Source organism: Ochotona princeps, chromosome 2, assembly GCF_030435755.1.
Source record: "Ochotona princeps isolate mOchPri1 chromosome 2, mOchPri1.hap1, whole genome shotgun sequence".
Classification (NCBI taxonomy): Eukaryota; Metazoa; Chordata; class Mammalia; order Lagomorpha; family Ochotonidae; genus Ochotona; species Ochotona princeps.
The window spans coordinates 112,310,823-112,336,231 of NC_080833.1; the positions used below are offsets into that span (position 1 = coordinate 112,310,823).

At 36.9% G+C, this 25,409-nt stretch overlaps 2 protein-coding genes across 2 annotated transcripts; one reads left to right on the top strand and one right to left on the bottom strand.

Moving 5' to 3' along the window:
* Window positions 1-2,284: 2,284 nt before the first annotated feature.
* Window positions 2,285-3,229, bottom strand: LOC101533108 (olfactory receptor 10T2-like). Its single transcript, XM_004589251.2, has one exon. It carries the CDS (start codon window positions 3,227-3,229, stop codon window positions 2,285-2,287), a length of 945 nt encoding a protein of 314 aa, XP_004589308.2.
* A 15,662-nt stretch (window positions 3,230-18,891) lies between these two features.
* LOC101533344 (olfactory receptor 10K1) lies at window positions 18,892-19,833 on the top strand. Its single transcript, XM_004589252.2, has one exon. It carries the CDS (start codon window positions 18,892-18,894, stop codon window positions 19,831-19,833), a length of 942 nt encoding a protein of 313 aa, XP_004589309.2.
* The last annotated feature ends 5,576 nt before the right edge of the window (window positions 19,834-25,409 follow it).

Here is a 25,409-nt window from a genome sequence, read left to right on the forward strand (position 1 = left end):
TAGATGCAGCTAGAAACAATTATGTTTGGCAAAATAAGCCAGACCCCAAAGTATAAATATATTTCCCTTGATCTGTGCAGAGTACAAGTATGTAAAAGAGAGGGGCATATTGAGATTTCATTATTCCTACAGCCCATACCTCTACTCTTTAGGAATAGTAGGGTTTTCTTTCTGCTAGCTTTTTTTTTTAATTATTACCCGATACAGAGTTAATCCTGGGATTGCAAAATGAAATGAAACTATGTCCTTGTAAACTTAAAGAAAAAGAGTAAGAAATAAGGAAGAAGGAAGATAGGTGGGAATAGAGGCAATAGGCAATGCAATCATACTCTTAAATTTGTATTCTGATATATATGTGTGTGTGTATGTATTCTGATATATATATATAATGCATTCACTTTATATAAACAAAACAGTTAAAAATAAAAAATAAATTTTTAAAGAAAAAATAAATTTGGAAACAGGTGTTCTACAGAAGTGTATGAGATAGAAACAGCTGAAGCCAAAGACAGCACTGTACTGAGTTTTTCTGAGAATACAGCAGGAAGTTACAGCTCCCTCTCCTCAGCTCAATCAGTTACACAGGAGGGATTCCAGGAAGCCCCAACCTCCTCTCACCAGTGATAGTGCCAATTATATTGCAACACCTGAATTGGGGGAAAATTGCTTAAATTAAATGTGTATGCTCTTATTTGATCATCTCACAAATAAATGTTCTGATAATGTTTCTGATGTAGTATTCTATTGAACTAGGGGTGGGAACTACGTGTGGGACGGTCAGTGTCAAACCACTGAGAATGACATGTAAGAAATAAAAGTGAATGTTTGAAAAAAAAAAACATTGTTGGTATAAACCAAATTTGACTAAGAATCACTCTTTCATTTCTTTCTGCTTTGCTCACAGTCCTATTTGTTCTTTCTAATTTCTCCCCAACATATTCTTCATCCTCTAAATCTTCTTTTTTAATACCTCAAAATTGCACAGAAAGAACTACTATTAGTTCTAAAGTTATCAATTAAATATCACAAGTAAAAAAAGATTGCCAAGTGCTCCAAGACAATTCCCAATATAATTCTTAACAACAAAACAAAAACCCTGTTTTAGTCATTCCCAATGTATAGCGTTAAATTACTGGTTCGTGCTTACAGAACAAGTATGTGAGAAAACACTTGGAAATACATGCTATGCTTCTTTCAAGTGTTTTATTTAATTGTATATCACTCAAGTGAAAAGATGATAAGTAAAAACGTCACTATAGTGTCACATAATTCAGTTGTTTTATTGGAGCAGGACATCAGTGGAAATCACTTTATGTTTACTCAGGACTTACATAAGTGATTGAAATAAAGTCAGCTATTACATGGGAGACAGGAAGAAAGGAAAGAACTATGCTTTACTGTTTTAGCATTTCAAAGTTCTTAGCTTAAAGATCTTCAAGTGACAGCAAAGTACAAACCAGCCAAAGCCCTTGGATAGCAAAGAGTTTTACTCAGCATCTGACATTGTCAATTCTTTTTTGCAAAATCAAGAATGAAATATGAACAAGAAGTGAAAATGAATTATTATTTTACTGAATGCCTTCTATTATATGAGCATCAATTTGTATGAAGTGTATCAATATTTGCAATATCCTCCTCAGGAGGTTCCAGAGGTCTCATGTTATAGAAGAACAACTATATAACATATGGCAATATATGGCAAAGAGAGGCTAAAAATGACCCAGTGCACTTAAGTGGAAATTGAATTAATCATAATTCCAACACAGGCCTCTGTGACCTCAAGGATTGCTCTCTATTCTGTCATCAGTCTTTTACAGATTTATTCCATGATCATGGTTTTTCTGTAATGGAAACCATGTGATTTTATTCTAGAAACGATCTATCTCACATAGTTTTTGAACATCAACTGTATATGTAAGTGTTCAGAAATCTACACAATATTCTTCACTATTTCAGTTGAAGGATAATCTTAATAATCTGGGTATTCTCATAAGTGTAATGTTGTACTTATAATGATGATCCAAGAAAAATGAAATCTAAAATACTTTATGATAACATGGTTTGAATACTTAAAATGTTCATGTTTTTCAAGTATTGTGGAGAAGATTGTTATAATTGCTTATGGATTATATACTCAACATGAAAATAAAATCCCAAAATAGAAATCAAGTTTGTCTAAACTCCCATTTCCTTTCATTAAGCAGTTCTATCAAAAGAATGATTATAGTTGCAGAATTGTAGTGCATTCCAGAATATTTTCATATGTCTTTACAATACCAGCTCTTTACAAGATTTTGGAAAATGAATATCTGCTCACAATCCTCCTCAGAGCTGTCTTCACTTCTTTGTTTCTCAGCGTGTAGACAAGTGGGTTGAGCAGTGGGGTGATCACAGTGTAGGTCACTGCTACCAGCAGGTCCTTATCAGAGGAGTACAGGGCTGTGGGTCTCAAGTAGATGAAGGAAGCACAGCCATAGTGGACAATGACCACTGTGAGGTGGGAGGCACAGGTGGCAAAGGCTTTGCACTGTCCCTCTAAGGAGGAGATCTTGAGGATGGTGGAAACAATGAAGACATAAGAGATGAAGATCAGCACAAAAGGAACCAGCAACACCAGAATGCTGAGCAAAAAGATGGTCATCTCCTTCAGGTTGGTATCTGTACACCCGAGTTTTAGGACTGGGAAAATATCACAGAAGTAGTGGTTGATCTGATTGGAAGCACAGAAGGGCAGACTAAACACCAGGATGTTGACAACCATAGAGATGAGGAAACCACAAAAGCTGGAGGCGAGAATTAACTGCATGCAGGTGGCTTTGCTGACAATGATCATGTAGTTGAGAGGGTTGCAGATGGCAACGTAGCGATCATAACCCATCACAGCAATGAGAAAACAGTTGGTGCAAGCCAAGCCTACGAAGAAATACATCTGGGCTGCACATCCAGAGAAAGAAATACTTGGATATGTGGAGAGAAGATTAGCTAGCATTTTTGGCACAATAACCAAGGTGTAGCAGGTTTCGGAACAAGAAAGGATAAACAGGAAGAAGTACATTGGGGTGTGCAAAGTCCTGTCCAAGCGAATGACAGTCATGATCGTGAGGTTGGCCATCAAAGTGGTCAGGTAGACTAGTAAGAAGATAAAGAAGAGGAGGCTCTGTAGATTCCCCAGATTTGAGAATCCTATCAGGATGAACTCGGTGACCACACTCTGGTTTTGTCTTTTCATGGGTTAGTGGAGATTGGGTGCAGGCGACACAACCTGAGATAGGCACAACAAAGAAAATTTTACACAAGCTGAAATTCCCCCAAGAAACCAGGTTTTGGTTTTGAAATAAATCTTATAACATTAGTTTGAAATAATGAATAAAAAATCCCAGAGAATGTATGGGGAAAGGGAGGAAAAATCCAGTGAAATTAGTAGTGACACAACTAAAATGCTGTGCTACTATTCCAGAGCAAATTGATCTCCAGTTGTTGTAAGTTGTAATGAAGTGAACTAGGACCCTTATAACTCTTGCACTGGCTTAGTGGGTAAGTATACTACTTGCAAGTCCAACAATCCATATGGATGCTTCACTTCCAAAACAGTACTCTGTGAATGGCCAAGGAAATGGAGTTCAAGATTGACCAAGGAAGCTGAGTGCAAATGTCGCAAGTACTTGGCCCCTCTCACCCACACTGGAAACCCTGATAGATCTTTTTTCTCCTGACCACAGCCTCAATCAAACCTGACAATGTGTATGTTGGAGGGAATGGATCAGTGATGGAAGATCTGTTTCTCCCTATTGCCACTGGTACCTTTCAAATACATAAACAAATTTTTGCAATATAAAATATTCATCTTTATATGAAATTGTTATTCAGGTAACAAACCTGAAATAAATGTAAAGCAATCTACACTTTTGCTGGTATACTTGACTCAAACAATGCATATTCATACACAGCTAAAATTGTTTTTATATATTTGAAAGTGTTCAGATTCAGTTTCATAATAAATTTGTGAAACCTTTGAGATGTCTCCTTTGTAGAACTACCTCTCCCCACGAGTGTTTCAAAAGTTGTGATTAACTCCTTATCCAGGCTCAGCTGATACGTAGAGCATTATAAAGTTTGCACTGAGTTGTCAATTTCAAACTCCCTTCTCAACTCTGTTGCCTACATTAGGTTCTCAGAACAGCCACTGCTCTTATCAACGAGAGAATCATCAATTGATTCAAACATAAGATAGTGCTCAAACACAGCAGTCTTTGGCAATCAATCTTTATATTGATGAAAATACCAGACACCTTTTAACTCAATTTATATCCAGTGCAGCAAACACCTTTTCAGGGAGGAAGTGTCCAGTTTTCACATTCAAGGACAACTGATAAAGAACTCACTGCTTTGCAAAGCACGCTGTCCACTCCCTATACTGTTTATATGCCTGGAAACTTTTTATTGCTAGAGGTACACGCAGTCATGACATATAGCCCATTATTCTAGATTTGTCCTGTTGAAATTATCAATAATACTAATTCTTTGGGTAAATGTCACCCTTGTAGTTATCGGAATAACATAAGTATATTTTTGTGTTTTCCTGCTAATGTTCATAATTATTTTGATGATTCTCATGGTGTTGCTTCTGCAATTTTCTGTGCTCATTCCTATCCTAGGCATTTTATCCCAAGCATGATGCAGAGGGACACTGAGAAGGATGGAGATTCTGATTAGTTCCCTGACTTGGATTCTGTACGGTCTTGGAGAAATTACACTGTGAACAATGTTTTAATTTTTGACATTGCAGTGGTAGTAGTATAATTAGTTCAGTTCCTACAGTAAAGCTCTGGACTCATAGTGAGTTTTCAATAAATGTTTACAGTCATTATGCAGCTGCAAGTGAGTAAGTTGAAGTCCAGAGAGGCAAAATGTAACAAACTGGCTTGCTCATTATTTAACAAGTGAAGCAACACTGTACACCATACCTTCCAAACAATCAAATCCAAGGCTTTGTCTTTTGAACTACTTGGCTTGAGTTTTCAATATTTGCTTTTCCCTGTATGTTTATATTCTGAAAATACTGATAGAAAACTTATCATTCAATGTGATGTAAATATACCAGAAATACCTCTCTTTTTTCTGCATTTTAATTTTCATATGCTTTTCCTTCTGCTAAGGTATTTGTCAATATTTCCTGGCTTAAGTTTAATTTAGAAATATGCTGAGATTCTTCCCTGTTCTTGTTTTTTCTACATCATTACTCTCCCCAGCGTCACCATGCAGGACTTGGTTCAACAGAAGTTGTGCCCCCTCCATATATCCTCTGTCCCTGGCTTTCATCCTCAAGCCTTTACCTGTTCTTCAGTGCCACCAATTTCACGCCTGTGAATCTTTGATACTCGTATGATTTATGGAAGAGAGTATCATATGATGATATTAATCACAAAGTGTTTTTCCTAAGATTGAGCACAAAGAGATACTTACATTCGAAAATAAATGTTGGAATACACTTGTTGTTTTTTAAATGTTTTCAGCACCCAGGAAACAAAGTCTGAATAGGGGAGAGCAACATGCAAATTTCAGAACGTCAGCAAGTATGTTCTCTCCCAGATATTATTGTGGAGAATCCAAGGTCCATGACCCTTCAAATATGAAGGGTACTATTTCTGGTCACCAAGTTGGAACTATATGTACAACTTGGATGTTAGCGAATCTTTGTCCCTGATGGCAGAGTCAGCAACAATATTTACAAATTATATAGTTGAAGTTCCCCAGAGAACTGGGCGTTGAATGCTAGACACGTAAAACATGCATATTCTGTTGAAATAAATTGGAGAAATCATCCTGTTTTTCTTGATGTGATTTAATCTTCAAATACTTTGACACTTTTGCAAAGGCCATTCGTCTTGTAGCCAGATGCCATTTCCTGAGAGAAGCAATGAACACAGATTTACACACAGATTGACTGTATTATAGAATTTTTAGTGATTTATTTTATTTATTTTAAAGATAGAGGTTATGTATACACTCAGAACATGAGAGAGAGATTGAGAGAGAGAGAAATCTTCCATTGCTGATTCACTACCCAAATGGCCACAAAAATGGGGGCAGTTTTAGGCCAAGTTCAGGAGCAGGATTTCATCTGGTTCTGTTACATGAAGGCAGGAGGGCACGGATTTGGGTCAGCTTCTGCTTCCTTGCCAGGCATGTTATCAGCGTGTGGGCTCAGAAAGTGGAAGAGCCAGTACTCAAACCTATGTCGTTATGAGTATTGCAAGTAGTGACTTAAGGTCTTATGCCTCCATTATCCAAAATAGATAAGGGACATCATTAACACATTTTATTTTGTTTCTTAAAGTTTATTAGTTGAATTAACCAAGCATTTTTTTTGTAACTCTTACTTTATATATTGAATATATACACATATTCTAAAGGTGTACAAACCCTGACATTTTCAGCTTTCTTTGCTTGATGTAACAATCTCCTCAAATCGATCATCCACACAACCTTTCTGCTACCCATTCTTTAATTGATTTAATCCATATATAGTGTGTAGGTAAAATATTCTTGCACTCTGTTGAGAATTTTGGTGGGAAGGTGGCCCAAACTGGACAGTGGGATGATGAAGATCTGTGCTTGTATGTGACACGCATGCAATTGATTTCCTCTGGGCGCAAGTGAAAATCGATGACATTGCGTTCTACCCAAGATCTCATGAATAGGAAGTGTTTGAGGTGAGATCTTGAATTATGAGCAATCAGCTCACATGCTTTATTTTACTATCAGCAAGTTTTAAACTGCTGGCTTCTCTCTAAAAGGGGCTTAACATGGAGGTGGGAAGGGGGAGTGAACTGAGGTTTAGGAAGGAGGAAGAAGGCCAAGATAGGGGCAGGCCCAGAGCGCTATGGCATTATGTAAGTGGACGGAGTTCTCATATCTAGCAGCCATTGAAGTCTCTCCTACTCAGTTTACCCTTGTACCCTTCCCATCATACAACCTTTTCTTTCATGAAAAAGTCGGGATTTTTGTTCATTTAGAAAAAAAGATTTCTAATTCTAATTCTAAAAAATAAATGCATCAACTAGTACATATGTGAAACAGAATGATACAAAATAAATTTTTACGATTTGTCAAACATGCTCTCAGTGTGAAGCACAGAGGAGGTGTCTACGAGTAATAAACCTGTAAATTGACAGGTCATTTTATAGGGCAGAAAGTTTAAGAACTAGGATTTATCCAATTTATTTGAAAGACAGAGAGCAGGTGGGAAAGATACATAGAGATAAAGATACAGAGAGACAAGGAGAAACTGTTATCAATAGCAACCTTATAATTCATCTTCAGTACTCTAAATTGAAAATTACTGATTCATTTCATGGGTGAAGGCTTTAAGCACCAGTACCCAGACATTCATTTCCATATCTTAGGCCATGTGATGTCTTAGATGCCCTAATCAGTTTAAACAAAATTATCTCCTTTTACAAAGTAGCTTAAGGAGAATGCAAGGAGGGTGATATTCGAATGTGAAATGTGTTTTATATATGATCAACGATTGAAGCAACAAGAACACAAACTGCCAATGCACTCAAACATGTAGTAAAATTTTTGAATTATTTTTATTGGGTAAACAATGTTGGATTATAATAATAGTGTATCTTTCCACTGATATAAAATTCTAGAAGATTTTTTTTAAGATGTATTTATTTTCATTGAAAAGACAGAGTTACAGAGAGGAAGAAATCTTCCTTCCGCTGGTTCACTCAACAAGTGTCCACAACAGCTGGAGCTGAGGTGATCCCTAGCGAGGAACCAGGAGCTTATCCTGGGTGTCCCACTCAGGTGCAGGGTCCCAAGACGTTGGCCTATCCTCTACTGCTTTCCAAGCTACAAAGAGGGAACTGGATGGAAACAGGGGCAGCTGGTACATGAGCCAGCATCCTTAAGGGATTGTAGTGTTTTCAAGACAGAGATTTAGTCACTGAGCAGTTAGACTGGGCTTCAATCCTAGAAGATTTCAAGCTAAACTTTGTTGTAGCAAGCAGAGTAGCAGTTACTTGTAAACCTACCTAAGAAGGTTTACAGAAATTTTGGACTTCTGTATTCAGCTTGATTGAGCCATAGCTAGAACATATAAACTTTAAAAATTACTCTTGAAAGGAACATACTTACATACACAGTGAGAGAATTGACACACAAAGAAAGTGCTTAGATTTTTAAGTGTTTTTCTTTATTTTTTTTAACCTTTTTGTCTTTCGTTTTATGATACAGCTCCATAAGAGCAAAGATTTCTCCTCCCCGCACTCATTTCCCCTATGCTATTACATATTTTAGTCCTTCAAACACAGTCATAAATCCACCCATCTTTCAGCTATTTAAGTGTAAGGAAGTGTAAGGTGGCACTGCAGGTTTGGACAATGACAGAGTCCAGCAACCTATTGTTAAGATATACTTAACAGTTTCATTGAGAGTCCATCTTTGGAAGTACAGTTACATTCTGTTTTATATCTTCACAATTCAATAGGAAAGTCTGTATTATCTAGTTCCTCTATTTTGTATTTTGTATGATGGTTGCCTTATATCAGGGAGAACATATGACATTTATCTTTTTGTGTTCCTCTTGGGGATTGAATCAGTGGTCTGGTGTCATGGAGTTTACTAAGCTCTTTGTAAATCCTAGATATTAGTTCCCTATTGGTTGTACAGATTTTCTCCCATTCTGTTGGTTGCTTCTTTACTTTGATCATTCCTTTGCTGTACAGAAACTTCTTAGCTTCATGTAGCCCCATTTATTTTACAGAAAACAAATTATGGGGAACCATATGCAATTTCTAGAATAAAACAAAAATAAACTTGCTATTTATAAATTTGGATTGTGTATTAAGGCAAAATTGAGAGTGTGAACTTGAATAAAGTGATAAAACATATCCAAAAGTGAAGCACAAAAGATGACAGGCTTAAAAAATAAGAGTATTGTTAATTTGTGAGACAATAAAAATTAAAACTATCTCAATGTAGAGGAACAGGAGGGTAAACTGAAGTATATTGAAAAAAATAGTTTCAGAAACCATATAATGAAAACAAAAGGATACAAAAAAAGCAAAACCAAAGCAGACTTACAAATTTGAAGTGTGTTATGCTTTCAACAAAAGATCCAGATTTTAACATGGCAATTATGCTCAGTTTGTTCTGTAATTAAATATAATTAAAACTAAATCATGTAGAAATTGAACAGTTGACAAGAAATTTATGCAGAATTTCAAAGTACAGGAAATAGCCAAAAAAGTCTCACAAATAAGTGACATATTTAAAATGGATTAGTCATATATATTACAGAATTATATTTAGGATAATGTTTGCATAATATAAGATATAAACACTGAACAAAATATGATATTAAAATAGACATAAGCAAATACAGACAACTGATTTTCAACAAACCTTCAAGGCGTTTCTAAAAATGAATTATGTATTATACATACTAAGCTGGAAATATCGAATATATGTGCAGAATATTTAATCCTTCACTCCACATTTATATAATCATATCTCTTATTTGATGTTTAATGTAAAAGTAACAAAACAATGCAATTTTTTTCAGACAACCTGGAGGGAAATCTTTGCAATTTGAAATAAAGAGGTTTACTAGAGAAGAGGAAAAGGCCCAATGTTGTGGCACAGAAACTAAAGGTGCTGCCTGCAAGGACAGCATCCCGTTGGCACGCCAGTGGTAACCAGCTACTTCATTTTCCATCTAGTTGCTTGCTAATGCTCTGGGCAAAGTGTTGAAAGGTGGCCCAAAAACTTGATTCCTTGCTACCTGGAAGGTGTTCCTGGATCCTGGCTTCAGCGTTGGCAATCCCAGTCATACAGCCACCTGGGACGTGAACAAACAGAAGGAAGAGCTTTCTCTTTTTCTCTGTGTCTCACTCTATCTCTGTCACTCTGCACAAAGCACCACTCAGCACATGGAAAATGTCTACGTAACTGACCTTCAAGGAATAATGCATAAAGAAACTACACTATGTGATAAATTAAAAGTCTGATGATATCAAGAGTTAACTGAGACATGAAACCACCACCACTCTCCTAACATTGTTGGTATGAATGGATTACAATGCAACATTCATGAAAAGCATATTACAATTTTAAACAGTTAAATTTATGTCCGTAGGTTATAGCTTTCACCCTCACATGTTTACAAAAAGGTAAATGAACACAAATGTCTACAAAATGACGTGGAAACTAGTGCCCAAAATGCATACAATAATGATCGAGAGGGGCCCAGTGCAATAATAGCCCAGTGGCTAAAATCCTAGCCTTGCATGCACCAGAATCCAGTATGAGAGCTGATTCTAATTCTGGTGCCCCCACTTCCCATCCAGCTCCCTGCTTGTAGCCTGGGAAAGCAGTTGAGGACAGCCCAAAGCCTTGGGACCCTGCACCCATGTGGAATACCTGAAAGAGGCTTCGGGCTCCTGGCTTCAGACTGGCTCAGCTTCAGCCATTGTGGACAGAAGCTCTTCCTTTCTGTTTCTCCCACTCTCTGCATTTCTGCCTTTCAATAAAAAAAATATATTAATATTTAAAAAATACCCATGATAGGGAGGGGCGCCTCTCTAAAAAGAATGATTGAGAAATTTAAATGTTATGACCTTATAAATAAATGAAGGATATAATGTCAAAGGAAGCAGTATTTACTTTATATCTTTTCTGCTGGTGAGAACCTAGAACACTGAAACAAGAATTGCATATATCTTTGAGAAATTGGGATGTGAAATTCATACATTATGTGGATATTGTTTACAGCACAATTTTTTCTGATTTCTAATGTTAAATCTCTGAAAAACATAGTATCTGATGAAATGACATCTATAACATTATGACACATAAAGGCAAAAAGATTCAAGCCTCTGCATCTATTCCAAATCTTACGATAAGCTTAAAGACAGTGCTTTCTGTGAGTGAATCAAAAGCTTTGCAAAAATGTACAGTAATGAAGTTCGGTGAAGGCTTAACTGTGCTGGAAGGCTGTGAGAGTGCTAAAAAGTGTGTTCCTGAGTTTCAGAATTTTAAGGATCACAAAAAGGCCTCATATATTGTTTTGGCTAACAAGCTACTGATGGGTCATTCAAAGGAAGGTTTAAAATTAAAGGCAAAAAGTCACATACACCACCTGACAAGTACTGGCACATCATCATGCTGCCAAGAAAAAAAAATTTTTTTTTACTCATCATTGAAGATTCCTATGAATGTCTCATTAATGTGAGATTTTGTGCCAATAAAATCTGAAAGAGAAAAAGAAGATTTCTATAATTTTCATTCCTATTGTGAGGTACAATGAACTTAGGACAGTATCAAGAAAACGTAGTCAGTGCAGGCTCCCTTTCAGGTTGTCAACACACAAACACACCTGCATATTCATGTTTAAATATCCAAATGGTGATAATGAATATGATGCAAATGTATCTCACAAAATGAGAGACCATCATCCATCTCCAAATACGGAATCAACAAATCTCCACAGGGTAATTAGTTATTAATTGATAGGCTTTTCTTTAAGAACAAAGTTTATCATTAATATCACACATATTTGATAGTAAAAAATAGGGCTATAAATATAGATAATATATATATATAGGGGTATAAATAATATCTACAAGTATACACAAATTAGCAAGAAAATGAAACATTGCTAGTACGGTTCTTCTTGTTCTTTTTCATCTTTTATTGGAAAGTCAGATTTACAAAGAGAAGGAGATACAGAAAGAAAGATCTACTGTCTGGCTTTTCAATCCCCAAGCAGCTGCAATGACTGGAGCTGAGCCGAACCTAAGTCATGACCAGGCACAGGGTCCCAAAGGCTTTGGGTTGTTCTTGACTGCTTTCCCAGGCCACAAGCAGGGAGCTGGATGAGAAGTGGGGCAGCCAGATGCAGACTGGTGCCCCTACGGGATCCCAGTGCATACAAGGTGAGCACTTGAGCCATTAGACTAGCACTCCAGGCCCAGCTTCTGCAGTTCTGAATTTTATCCTTACTCACACAGTTGTCATTGATATTTAGGAAGCTTTTCTTCCAACTATTCGATATTCCTGTGAATTCAGTTAACACCTCAACATTCCCAATGAGTCTGGGCCTTTTGTGACATTGATTGTATTGGTTGTTTTAAGTTTTTATTACGTTTTGGCTTTGAATTCAGAGTAATAAAACATGCCCTAACATTTCAGGCATACTTCTTTCTGCACTGGCAGTATAGCAGCGACCTACCTTTTCTTAAAAATAAGACCATTCATTCTAGTTCATAAAATAAGCGCATTTCTGTCTGTAGATTGAGACAAGAAAACAAAGCAGAATGAAGCAGCAAAGTGCCAGTCCCAATTTGCATTTTTGTGTTTCCCATAGAAACAACATCCACTATAAAAATAACACCTTTGAAATGCAAAATGTATAGGTAGCTATGCATATGTATATATTCATCTAGAGGAGCCCTATAATGGAAATGAGCAAACCAAGTAGTGAAGAAACATTGTAGTGTACATCTTTTTTTTTTAAAGATTTATTTATTTTTTATTACAAAGTCAGATATACAGAGAGGAGGAGAGACAGAGAGGAAGATCTTCTGTCCGATGATTCACTCCCCAAGTGATCCGCAACGGCCGATGCTGTGCCAATCCTCCGAAGCCGGGAACCAGGAACCTCTTCTGCATCTCCCATGCGGGTGCAGGATCCCAAAGGTTTTCCAGCTGCTTTCCCAGGCCACAAGCAGGGAGATGGATGGGAAGAGGAGCTGCCGGGATTAGAACCGGTGCCCATATGGGATCCCGGGGCTTTCAAGGCAAGGACTTTAGCTGCTAGGCCACGACGCCGCCAAGCCCATAGTGTACATCTTTACTCCCAAATAAAAGATGAACTCCCAATGAAACTGTTAAATATATCTTGACAATAGGATGCTGGACTTGCTACCATCATCTATGCCTACAATGTCATGATACGCTTAAATAGAAGAATGATGGATGCACTTATGACTGTTACGAATTGTATTATGAATATTATGAATTGTAATATTGTAATAATATAGGGGAAATTGGTGGGGGGAGGGGGAATCAAAAGGTGAAGAGTAAATCCTTGAGCATACGGAACTTAATCATGAAAAAATAAAATTTTAAAAAGTTTAGATACATTTACATGTCATTTGGTAAAATAATTTAAAGAACTATTTTTAGCTTTGCTATATTGATTCCCAGATGAAAGTCTTAGAAAATAGAAACAATGCATTGGTTGATGTTTCAAAGAATGCACTGCCTTGGGGAGACATGGAGCTCTTTCACACATAGTCACAAAGTTGTTGCTACAATGGATCACTGAGGAATTCATATGAGTATCCTACTAGGCCTCCTTCTCAGTGATACATGGAGAAGGCCACCTTTCCTAGTCTTAATTACGGGATAAGCAATATTTTCCCCAAGACTTAAGCAGTCACTTCTATGAAGGATGAAATTGCCAAATATATAGATAGAAATCCATAGATTATTCTTCCTGTTTCTTACAATTTATTTTTTCCTACACCAGTAGCATACATATTTTATTACTAAGGTATCTTAATACTCGGAAAAGTGAAATTATATATGACTTTCCCTTTTTCAAAAGCATGTACATCTTCTATACTCATTTTGAAAACTCATTTGTCAGATGAACTTCATAATTAATGCAGGAATCTGAATGGAATTACACTGACTTATTGATTTCTTTAGAAGAAATACATAACTATATGAATCAATTGTTCAAGAAAAGGGCATCTATACTGAATGAGTTAATGATCATTTCCTGTATTCAACATACTATAAAATATTAGCTTTGTTCATAGCAGTCAAATATTCTTTTCAAATTATTATTATTTTATTTTCATAATCTTTACATAGCTGATTAGGGCATAAAGGGTCAAAGAGTACAGGAAAGTGGGTAAGACCATTTTTTCCACATTCTCTCTTTCTCTCTTTCTCTCTCTTTCTCTCTCTCTCTCTCTTTTTCTGTATCTGGAGTAAGGGGGAAGATCAAGGGAGAAGCCCCACCCAGCCTCCCGCCCATCCCAAGGTCCCCGACATGATACATGCTTCAAGGGTGCTGCTCAAGTGGTTTTGATAGGTTAACAGCTCTGAATTGCTGCCAATCTCGCCATTCCAAACACGATGAAATCTCTCTGGAATACACTAGCTGACATAGTCCACCTTACAGTTTCTGTTTGCCCAGTTTTTCTCGTGGTTGAGGTATTTGATTGATTTGTTCTGTCCTCTGGAATTTTTGGAATCAGGAATTTGGGAAGATAAAATTATAATTATGAATATTTTGATCTGTCCAAACATCATAGTTTCAAGTTAGTGGACAAATCACTCTGATTTAAACTTCAGTGACAATTTTCCACTTGTCTTTTGAATTACTGTCCCCTTGAACTGTAATAGAACTGTGTGTTCTGAAGACAGTAGAACACAAATTTCAGTATATATGTGAGCTAATTATACTCATGGTTTCTAGTCCCCTGGCTTCTCAACTAAGTCCACCTTGGAGAAACTGGTGACTTTATTTTTCCAAAATACATTCAGTTCTTAATTAATCCCATGATAATTTCTCCAGGGCAGTGTATCTAGTCTCAGGAGTTCAGTAATCATAGAACAAGTATCTAATAACTACATCCTGTTGCTGGTCACCACAATCTCTAACTTGAATGACTTACCATGAGACAGGAGTCTTGATGAGTAGAAATGAATTCTCTATATGCAGATGAAAGGGCATTTGGCTCAAGACAGATTCCCTCTCCTCTGCTGTTATTTTCTCAGATTTTGTCCTGTGATTTAGATTCTACCTGCCAGGACATTCCCAGAGCCTGATGGCTGCTATTTCCCACTGTGGGAACTTGCTAACATAGTCTGGGTATCTGTATTGCATGGATCTGCATGAGGGGCAGTACTTGAAGACATCTTCTTCAGCCCCCTACTGGGAAAAGCAATGGCAGTTTTGGTAAGTTTTAGAAGAATGAAGGAGCTACTTTTCACTCACTTACTAGGAGTGACTGGGAATGGTGTCTGTAGTCCTAGCAGAAATGGTTGCAGGTGAGTCTTTCTATCCTCAACTTTAGTGGATTTTCTTTTAAATTGGATGCCTCATGAACTGAATAAGGCCTCTATTGATCTCCGCACTCTACTCATAGATGTATGTTTCCATTGTTCTTCAAATATGGTAATACAACCTAACTAGGAAAAAAAAGCAATTTGGAGAAGTGGAACATTTCTAGTTGTATCTAGAAAATAAACTTCTACATATTCATTATCTGAGGCTATCTCTACATTATGTTTTAGCTAATTGGTTGATATTTTTGTAATAGAAATATTAGAATTTCTCAAAAGTTTAAAATTGTTAAATTCCTTAGATTTGTTTTTCCTCTTGTAAGGGATGAGTACACTCAGGTATTGAGCTGCTGTTTAAATCACATTGTATAAAAATCACATTTACAGTGAACCAACAGAGGAGTTAGCTGTATAGGATACAGAATCATCATTTATTAAGGCTTGCAACATGAGTGTTTGAGTAGCTTGAGAAAAGCACTGTAGGGACCCTCTGTCTGCCTAGGGAATCTGACACCTAGTTAGACAGGATCTAGGGGCCAGTGTGCGCAACTGACATCCCACATTCAAATTCATTCTCTAACATCATGTTCAAGGAGTCTCTGTTTTATTTCTATGCCTGTCCCCTTCGATACCTCTCCCAAATCTGATCTCAGAAAGCTAACTTTCTCCCTTCTTTGCACAAAGGATCTTTCATTCAATACTGCATGGATATTTGATTGCAAGAAAGTTTTACTTTTCTGCCTTTACCTTTTTCTGGCACAGCACTGATGACAGAATACTATGGTGGTCCCTGATGTCATCTTGAGTAGGTGGAAACTGCCTTCTAAAGAAACAGTCTCTATGTATTGTCACAAAATGGTCCAATACGTGACTCACATACCTAAGTTGGGTATCAGATTATAGTATTCCCTGCAAAAATACACTGACTGGAGTCAGTAACCAACGTGGACCTCAATGACAAATTATCTAACGTAATTTTCTTTGGTATTAATAGATACAGGCATTCCTTCAGAACTGTAAAATTCTGGATTCTGAGGTCTATTTTTAACATCATATTCTGTCGAATGGTGTTAGATATAGATTAGTCATAATGGGATTCAGTTGAAAGTCTCTAGGGAAAGAAGCAAGAAGGATACTGAGCAATGACAATAAAATGAAAATTTTCTAGGTGTTTTGAAATAGAATTACAGTGGTCTAGTAAGTGGTATTATTTAAGCAACTGGCTTTTCTTGATATAGGAAACATTTTAACTATGTTAATACAGCTAAACAAATAATGGAACTATACCAGAGTACTTTAACAATTGCAAACAAAAATTGTAATTAACATATTAAGTTAATTTTATTGCAAAAAGTTCTGAAGACCATGTGCAATTTTTTAGGCATGTATTTTTCATGAACTTCTTGAAAACTTCTACTTACTTAAATGTTTTCAATGGTAATATAGTTTTGATATCAATATCATTAATTGATCATGATAATATAAATAAAATAATAATAAATAAAAAGTTATAGTAATATTCTGTAGATACAGCTTATGGATTAAGTATTGGACAAATTTTCATTCAATAAAAGAGGAAAATATTTATATTTTAAATCTATTTCATTTTTTTATTGGAAAGACAGCCATACAGAGAGAAAGACATACAGAGAGAAAGATCTTCTAGCTTCACTTCCTAGTGGCCACAACAGCTGATGCTAAGCCAATCTGAAGTCAGGACCTAGCAGCTTCTTCCAGGTCTCCCACTTGGGTGCAGAGTCCCAAGGCTTTGGGTCATCCTCTACTGCTTTCCCAGCTACAATCAGGGAACTGGATGGGAAATAGAGCAGCCGGAATATGTACTGGTGCTCACATTCTGGATTCTGGATTCTGGATTCTGGTGTGTGCAAGGTAGGATTTAGTTACTAAGTTATCTCCCTAGTCCCAGGAAAAAATATTTTAATGTCCCCAAGATAGAAGAAAATGAAATGAGTACCAAAACTGTCCAATTATTTTTCTTAGGCTTAACCAAAAGAGTAATCTTCTTATTTTCTACACAATCGTAGAAACAAAAAATATCTTATAGCAGATGCAAGTAATTTCACAACAGCAAATAACCATTAAAGTTTCAGAGTTAAATAAGTGAAGAATTGATAAGGCAGCTGGTATATAATGCATGATTTTACATGCACAGGTAACTATAATTTGGCAATTGAAAAATGCATATGTGTAAAAAATTGGTTTAAGAAAGACCTACAAATGACTTTAAAAATAATACTTTTGGGCCCTGTGGCGTGGCCTAGTGGCTAAAGTCCTCGCCTTGAAAGCCACGGGGATCCCATATGGGCGCCAGTTCTAATCCCGGCAGCTCCACTTCCCATCCAGCTCCCTGCTTGTGGCCTGGGAAAGCAGTTGAGGACAGCCTAATGCATTGGGACACTGCACCCGTGTGGGAGACCCGGAAGAGGTTCCTGGTTCCCGGCTTCGGATCGGTGAGCACCGGCCCGTTGTGGCTCACTTGGGAGTGAATCATTGGATGGAAGATCTTCCTCTCTGTCTCTCCTCTGTGTATATCTGGCTGTAATAAAATGAATAAATCTTTAAAAAAAACATACTTTTGTGTACTTTGCAAACTACTTTTAGCAGAGAAATCGTTAAAAGTAATATTAGCATAAGAGTATATGCAAGAAAAAAAGCTGTTGGCTTTAAGCAGAAACTACAACCTTTCAAACTGCCCAATTGGACCATTCTTTCTTATTCTCTTAGCAAAATTTGAGTTATTTAGGCAAAATTATAGGTCTGTGAGCTTCTCTAGGGAATGTAGAATAGGAAAACACTCTCTTATTTCCAGAATAGTAAAAATAAAATCTGTTGCAAAAACGGATGATTCTCTGTCAACCATACGGCTGACAATTTTCTTCCGGGAAAAGGAATGTCAGATATACATAGAGGAGGAGAGACAGAAAGGAAGATCTTCCATTCTCTGAGTCACTCCCCAAGTGGCCACAATTGCTAAAGCTGAGCCAATCCGAAGCCAGGAGCCCAGAGCTTTTTCCGGGCCTCCTGGGAAGGTCCCAAGGCTTTGGGCCATCCTCAACTGCTTTCCCAGGCCACAAGCAGGGAGCTGGATGGGACGTGGAGCCACGGGGATTAGAACCGGCGCCGATATGGGATCCTGCAAAGTGAGGACTTTAGCCGCTAAGCTACCGTACCGGGCTTAAGGCTCTCTTTTGACCTTACGGGGTTTTTTTTTGTGTTTTTTTTTTTTTTTTAATACTCACATAATATTACTGTGATGTGTGAGATAATTTGTACATGATAACATTACCATTTATGTCAACATGTTGTAAGTATTAAATAAACATAAATTCCTTTGAACCTACTTCCTCAAACCCCTCCTCTTACCATACATTTTGCAGTTGTTTGAGTCTCACAGTATCCATTCTATTCAGGTTCATATTATTTTTGCACTTTTTTGGAAGGGTCGGGGGAGGATTCACAATGGGTAAGAGAATAGCAATACATGAGATGTAAGAGAAAAAATATTAGCCAATTCCCGAATTCTTGGCTAGAGGCATAGCCTATTCCTCACTTGCCTATAGCAAGAATTTCAGTTAGTTTTCAATCATTCTTTTGCATGTTTAACATTCATTCTTTTGGCAGGATTTTCAAAGAGAGACTGAAGGAATCCAACTCAATGTCTGAAGACCTTGCCACTGGATGACTTCGTGTTGTGTTTTCCATATATATCCACTTGTTTCCCTGAAGCCTGGCCTCTCCCTCTGTGCGAAACTCTGCTAGATGGAAGTGCTCTCTATGGAATGGGTCAATGAGTCTGAAGTGAGAGAGTTTGTCTTCCTCGGATTCTCCTCTCTGGCTGGGCTGCAGCAGCTGCTTTTCGTTGTCTTCCTGCTCCTCTACCTGTTTACTCTGGGCACCAATGCCATCATCATTTCCACCATTGTGCTGGACAGAGCCCTTCACTCCCCCATGTACTTCTTCCTTGCCGTCCTCTCCTGCTCTGAGACTTGCTACACCTTCGTCATTGTACCCAAGATGCTGGCCGACCTGTTGACCACGAAGAAGACCATCTCCTTCCTGGGTTGTGCCATCCAGATGTTTACCTTCCTCTTCCTCGGCTGCTCTCACTCCTTCCTGCTGGCGGCCATGGGTTATGATCGTTATGTGGCCATTTGTAACCCACTGCGCTACACGGTGCTCATGGGACCTGGGGTGTGTGTGGGCCTGGTGGCTGCAGCCTGTGCCTGTGGCTTCACTGTTGCGCAGATCATCACCACATTGATATTTCACTTGCCCTTCTATTCCTCCAACAGGCTCCACCACTTCTTCTGTGACATCTCTCCTGTCCTCAAGCTGGCATCTCACCATACTTATTTTAGTCAGATTGTCATTTTCATGCTTGGTGTGTTTGTGTTAGTTATTCCCTTATTACTCATCCTGGTCTCCTACATTCGCATCATCTCTGCTATTCTAAAGATCCCTTCTTCTGTTGGAAGATACAAAGCCTTCTCAACTTGTGCTTCTCACCTCATTGTGGTAATTGTTCACTATGGGTGTGCTTCTTTTATATACTTAAGACCCAAATCCAATTACTCTTCAAGCCAAGATATGCTTATATCTGTATCTTACACCATTCTCACCCCATTATTTAATCCAATGATTTATACTCTGAGAAACACAGAATTCAAATCAGCGCTTAGAAAAGCAATGAGCCAAACTTCATATCCTGTTCATTAGAAAGCCAATTTTAATTGCTATATGGCAGGCAAAATAAGTATATGTTTTTACATATTTCCTTATGCAATTGTTCAACTGCAGTGTAGCATAAGAAATTCTCTCACATGAATAGATACGAGAAACCCGGACATTTTTTCCCCTGTCTGGCAATCTAGCCAAGTTATAAAATCAGAAGAGATGACTCCGTTTCTGAATAAATAAGTTTGTTACACTACTCTAAATACTGGCGGTTGAAAGACTCAAATGAGAGCAAAATATTCAGTGTGGCAAAGGAAAAGGAGAAATGTGAAGAACTTTAGTTTTCTATTTCCATGGAAAACAATCTGAAGAGTTACCCTTCCTTGTAGTTCCTTTCCTGAAGACAACAGGCGACTATCATTTTGGACTCAATCTGTGAGACATGTTAATGAACATTTTAGCTCACTGATTCAGCTTTTAAACTTAGATGTTGAAATATCCTTGCCTTTAGATGGGTTGCTTTGTTCTCTTTTTATTTGAAGTTAGAACCTTTCTGTCGAGACTCCTTTCTATGTTTCTATATCAAAGCTTGTGCATGTATGTGTATAAATCCATTTCTTATGCTTTTCTCAGCACCTACATTCTTTCCATTGATACCATGTCGATAATTTCAAGACAGTTATTAGCATTATATAGTTTCAAAAATATGTCAAGAAAATTCAAATAAAATGACAAGTTATCATTGCACAGACAGGGAGACACAGACATACAAAGAGACAGAAAAAGTGATCAAAAACTGGTCCAAAGGTCTATGTGACGGCATTCCACCACCATAGGGGAATGCCAGCACCTGCAAGTACAAGATAAGCCTATTGAGCCATTGTGCTAACCTTCATGATTTTTAACTGCTTATTTAAATGTGAGTTGATTAGTTTCTATCTGTGTAGTTTTCAAAGTTTTTTTTAATAAATTTCTAGTTCTGCTGTATTGTAGACAGGATAATTTTTATGATTTATTTTAAATGTGTTTCAATCTGTGATGTGAACTACCCTGATCTACTCTGAAAATATCTCTTTGTATTCTTGAGAATGCTTATTGGGCAAGTGTTAGAAATTTCTCCAGATATTTTGCTGATCTATATTGTAATTTTTCTGTCTTTATCCAATTATTATTTGATTGTATATAGTGGGTGTTGTGAGTAATCTTGCAATCAACATACGAATGTAGATTATCTTCAGCATGTCAGTACACTTATAACATCCTTTGTATCTAAACCTAGAAGTAAATACTTTATTGTTTTGAGAAATGTCCACACCGTTCTCCATGATATGTACATTATAGATTTCCACCAGCAGTATAGACTGCTGTACTTACATATTTGTTAGCAGTTGTCATCTTCAATTTTTGATAAAAATAGACATGCGAGATATTTCATTATAATTACAATTTGAATTTATTGATTCATAACACAAACTTTTTTAATATAGTGTTATTGATCATCCGTTGAGAAACACCATTCAGGTCATCTGTGTATTATTTTTCTTTCTTTTTTTTTAAAAAGATTTATTTTTATTACAAAGTCAGATATACAGAGAGGAGGAGAGACAGAGAGGAAGATCTTCCATCCGATGATTCACTCCCCAAGTGAGCTGCAACGGCCAGTGCGCGCCGATCCGAAGCCGAGAACCTGGAACCTCTTCCAGGTCTCCCACGCGGGTGCAGGGTCCCAATGTATTGGGCCGTCCTCGACTGCTTTCCCAGGCCACAAGCAGGGAGCTGGATGGGAAGAGGAGCTGCCGGGATTAGAACCGGTGCCCATATGGGATCCCGGGGCTTTCAAGGCGAGGACTTTAGCCACTAGGCCACACCGCCAGGCCGTGTATTATTTTTCATTGAACTGTTTCCTTAGTGTGAAGTGGTTGGAATTATTTTTTCATCTGAATATTAACTGTTTTTCAGGTGAATGGATTTCATCAGTTTATCTCTTGATATTTGATATTTCATTTTGTACAAATTTCATTTTTGTTTCCCCTAATTGCATTTTTTATTTATTATCATTATATTTCTAAAATGAAAATGCCATCAGATTCACCAGAATGCCAAGGAATAAATTTTTCAGTAATCACTAACAGATGTGAGGGTAAATTTAAAGGTTTCAGTTAAAATTGCTATCAAACTAATTACTGTTCTAAATGATAATAATAATTCATGCTGCAATTTTGCATGTATTTTATAAGGTCTATTCTGGGTTTTTAAAACTATATTAATAATTTTAAAATATATTTAAATGTTTATTTATATTTTATATATTTGAAAAGAGAAAGACACTGATATGAAGAGACATATTTTCCATACACTTAGTTAACTCCCAGTAGTTGCAGTAGGCTATTTGGAGCGGCAACAGCCAGAACCCAAACTTCCGTCCAGGTCTTCCTTGTGGGTGCCAAAACCCCCCAGGTACCTGAACCAGTGGGTGCCGAAAACCCCCATCTACCTGAACCATTACCTTATATTTCTCAAGGTGCATATTTGCAGTAAGCTGGATCCAAAGTCAATAGCTGGGACTCAAACCAAGCACTCTGATATGAGATAGAGGCATCTCAAGTGAACTTAAGTGCCATAAAAAAATCACCAATTTTACTCTTCCTTATAATTCACCTACACACTACTCTTGTTTCAACATTTCATTTTCTATACCTACAATGTCATGAAACACTATCGCAGAAGGACTATACTATTGTAATAATATAGGGAAAAATAGTGGGGAGGGGGGTAAGTGGGAAGGAAGGCTAAGAGAGGAAGGAGGAGGAGGACATTCCTGAACCTATGAATCTCTATCAGGAAAAGAGTTTTTTTTTTTTTCATTCCACTGCAAACTTCTGTAAGATTTTGACCTCTGTACTCTAATTCATATTTGTCTTCCATCTTCTTTCAAAGTGAAACATGCATGTCCCATAACTTTAATCATGACATTCTGATGTCAGATTCTCTGTTGTTTCATCCATTCAGAGTAAAGTTCACACAGAATTATCAATTACTTATGCTCATCTGGACTGAACGTAGCATGTTGCATGACAGAAACTAGAAACAAAATATGCAGTTCAGGATAAATAGATATGATATATTTTTACCCGTGTAAGAGGAGACTCCTATACATTGCTGCATCTCCCAGTTGCTCTTTGTGTCCATGACTACTGTGTTGATGTTTTCCTCAAAAGGTTTTCCTCCTCTTTAAGGAGAAAAGAGCCACATGACAGACTTTGTCTTCAAGGAAAGGGGGGAAAATGAAGCTACTGGGGAGAGCCCATTGGAGAGGATTGCCAGGTTTGTTCTGCTGACAATGTTCTTTCTGCAGCTTTGAGATTTCTCAGGGTTACCTCACCAAGTTACCTAAAAGGAAAAAGGATCTATTCTCCTAGTACTTTACACAAATTTATCTATTTGGCCAAAGGGACTTTAGATCAATTTTCTCCTTGGATCACAGTTGCCTAATTAAAAACTAGTAGTCTGACTAGGAAAGCAATGTTATAACGGTCCCCTAGGGTTCTGGAATGTTAAAATCACCAAGCAGGGCATTGATGCTGACACTGACAATCAGAGATAACACCTACATGGTTGTAGATGGGCTAGTCTATGCAGATGGAACGCAATGATTACTGTTCTTAGAATCCAGTGGTAAGTCTTTTGTTGTTGATTTGGAAAATATAAGAGGATTAGGGGAAAATAACATATATTTGAAATCTGCTAGCTGTGGACAAATGACTTAGATTTTTCCTTAAAGATCTTAGACCATGCATATGAGAAAGAGCAGTTGCAGTTCACTGTTCCGCAGGATTCATGATTCGGGAAATGTGAACATTTTTCATGTTGGTTTTGGTGCTATCTCATAGATGACTAAAAGAAATTCAGTTATCCAGAATCTTAGGCAACATCTACGTTCTTTCATAGTAAACAAATATCTTCAGTTCATCAAAATTTGTTGAGACCTTTTTGGAACTGTGCTATATAATTACATGATAGTGAAAGATTAAATCGTGACTTAAGTGAGAGCTCAGGTTGAAGTGTTAAAATTAAGGAAATGAAAGTACATTCGAGACACCATAGAATGGTTATGGAAATAGCTTTATACGAGTCTTAAGAAGGAATGTGAGAAGAAAAAGAAAACCAGAAAGAAAACCAATTCTTAACTGAATGAACAAAAATAAAAATGGAAGAAGAGGGAGAAAAGCAAAGATGGAATTAAACGAAGACAGGGAAACATCTTTGGGATTTATTATGGTGCAATTCTCAGATATGTTTTTCACTTATGCTATCCATTAATCCTTAAAATTTCCCAGATTGTGAAAATAAATCAGATTCAGGAAGGTTAAATTATGTTTTCAATGGAAATTCTGAACTAGAGTGCAAAATCATTGATTTTTTTTTGTTCCAATTGTACTGCTTTTTTAACAAAAAATTTGTATATTGTGTCTTTGTTCTTTAGAAGTATCTTTATGCATGAGAATAACCAGAAATTAGTTGCAATGTTTGATTTACTCATATCTTAACCTGTTGAATTAGAGAACTTTTAAATCCTATATGCTTAGGATATAGGATTTAAATTATAGAAAATTGCATGTTTCAAAAAATGTTTGTATCAAAATAAACTTTTAACTCTCTTTCCCCTGAATTTTTGAAGGACTCTATATCTGGTGCATGAACTTTTTTTAAATGGAAAAAAATGGTCCTTGCTTTGTAAGTGCTCAAATTGTGTTGAGGAAGATAATGAAGATCATTATTTTTAGAATTCTTTTAAATGTGAAAAGTTCTAGAATAAGTGTTTAATGAGAGCATTAACAAGAGCATTTGTTTTCTTTCTTCACTTATTTGTCTCAAACATCTAGCCAGTGGTTGGGTTTAAGTATGAACCCTATGAGTATTTTGTAAATTGACAGAGTATTTGGGATCGTGAATTGGGACCACGATTTTTTTAAAAGTTGGAAAATCTATCCCAATGCAAGTAAAGACATTGAAATTACATGACATGACTCACTGCATGTTCAAGGAACTATGTGGGGTTCTATATGACAAAGCACTGAGCTAAACCTGAGACCTGAAGAGGTGAGTTTGGGAGTGTTTTAAGAAAGCAATCATTAGCAGCCTTGGCTTTATTTTTCTTCAGGAAATATGGATTTTCATTAGTTTGTACAGATTGTGCATAGGGTTTAAAATAGAAGATATTTGATTAAATGTAAATATCACTGCCCCTGAGATTATCTTTGTTTCTCAGTTGAACTATTTCAACGTCCCCTTTACTATTTACTCCTCTTTTACCGGGATATATCTGTGTCTGTAAATGACACAGCTCCCAAACACAGGACCCTGACGACTCAAAAACAGTCTCCTGTTTCCTCTTCTCAGTTCAACATGAGTGGAGATTCCTCCTTGCAATTAAAAGTAGCTATAGCTTCCAACTTTGAATGAAATCATTTCTTTTAATTTCTTCAGATTCTAGTAGAAGAAACTACTGAAAAAATTGTGTTGCAGTTTATTTATTTTTCTTTTCAGACACACTGATTTTCTTCAGAGACCATAATTCTTTCTCCACAGAATTCACAGTTATATCAAAAGTACCAGCT

Coding starts and splice junctions, on each gene's coding strand:
- LOC101533108 (XM_004589251.2), bottom strand. CDS start 3,229: ATGAAAAGACAAAACCAGAGTGTGGTCACCGAGTTCATCCTGATAGGA.
- LOC101533344 (XM_004589252.2), top strand. CDS start 18,892: ATGGAATGGGTCAATGAGTCTGAAGTGAGAGAGTTTGTCTTCCTCGGA.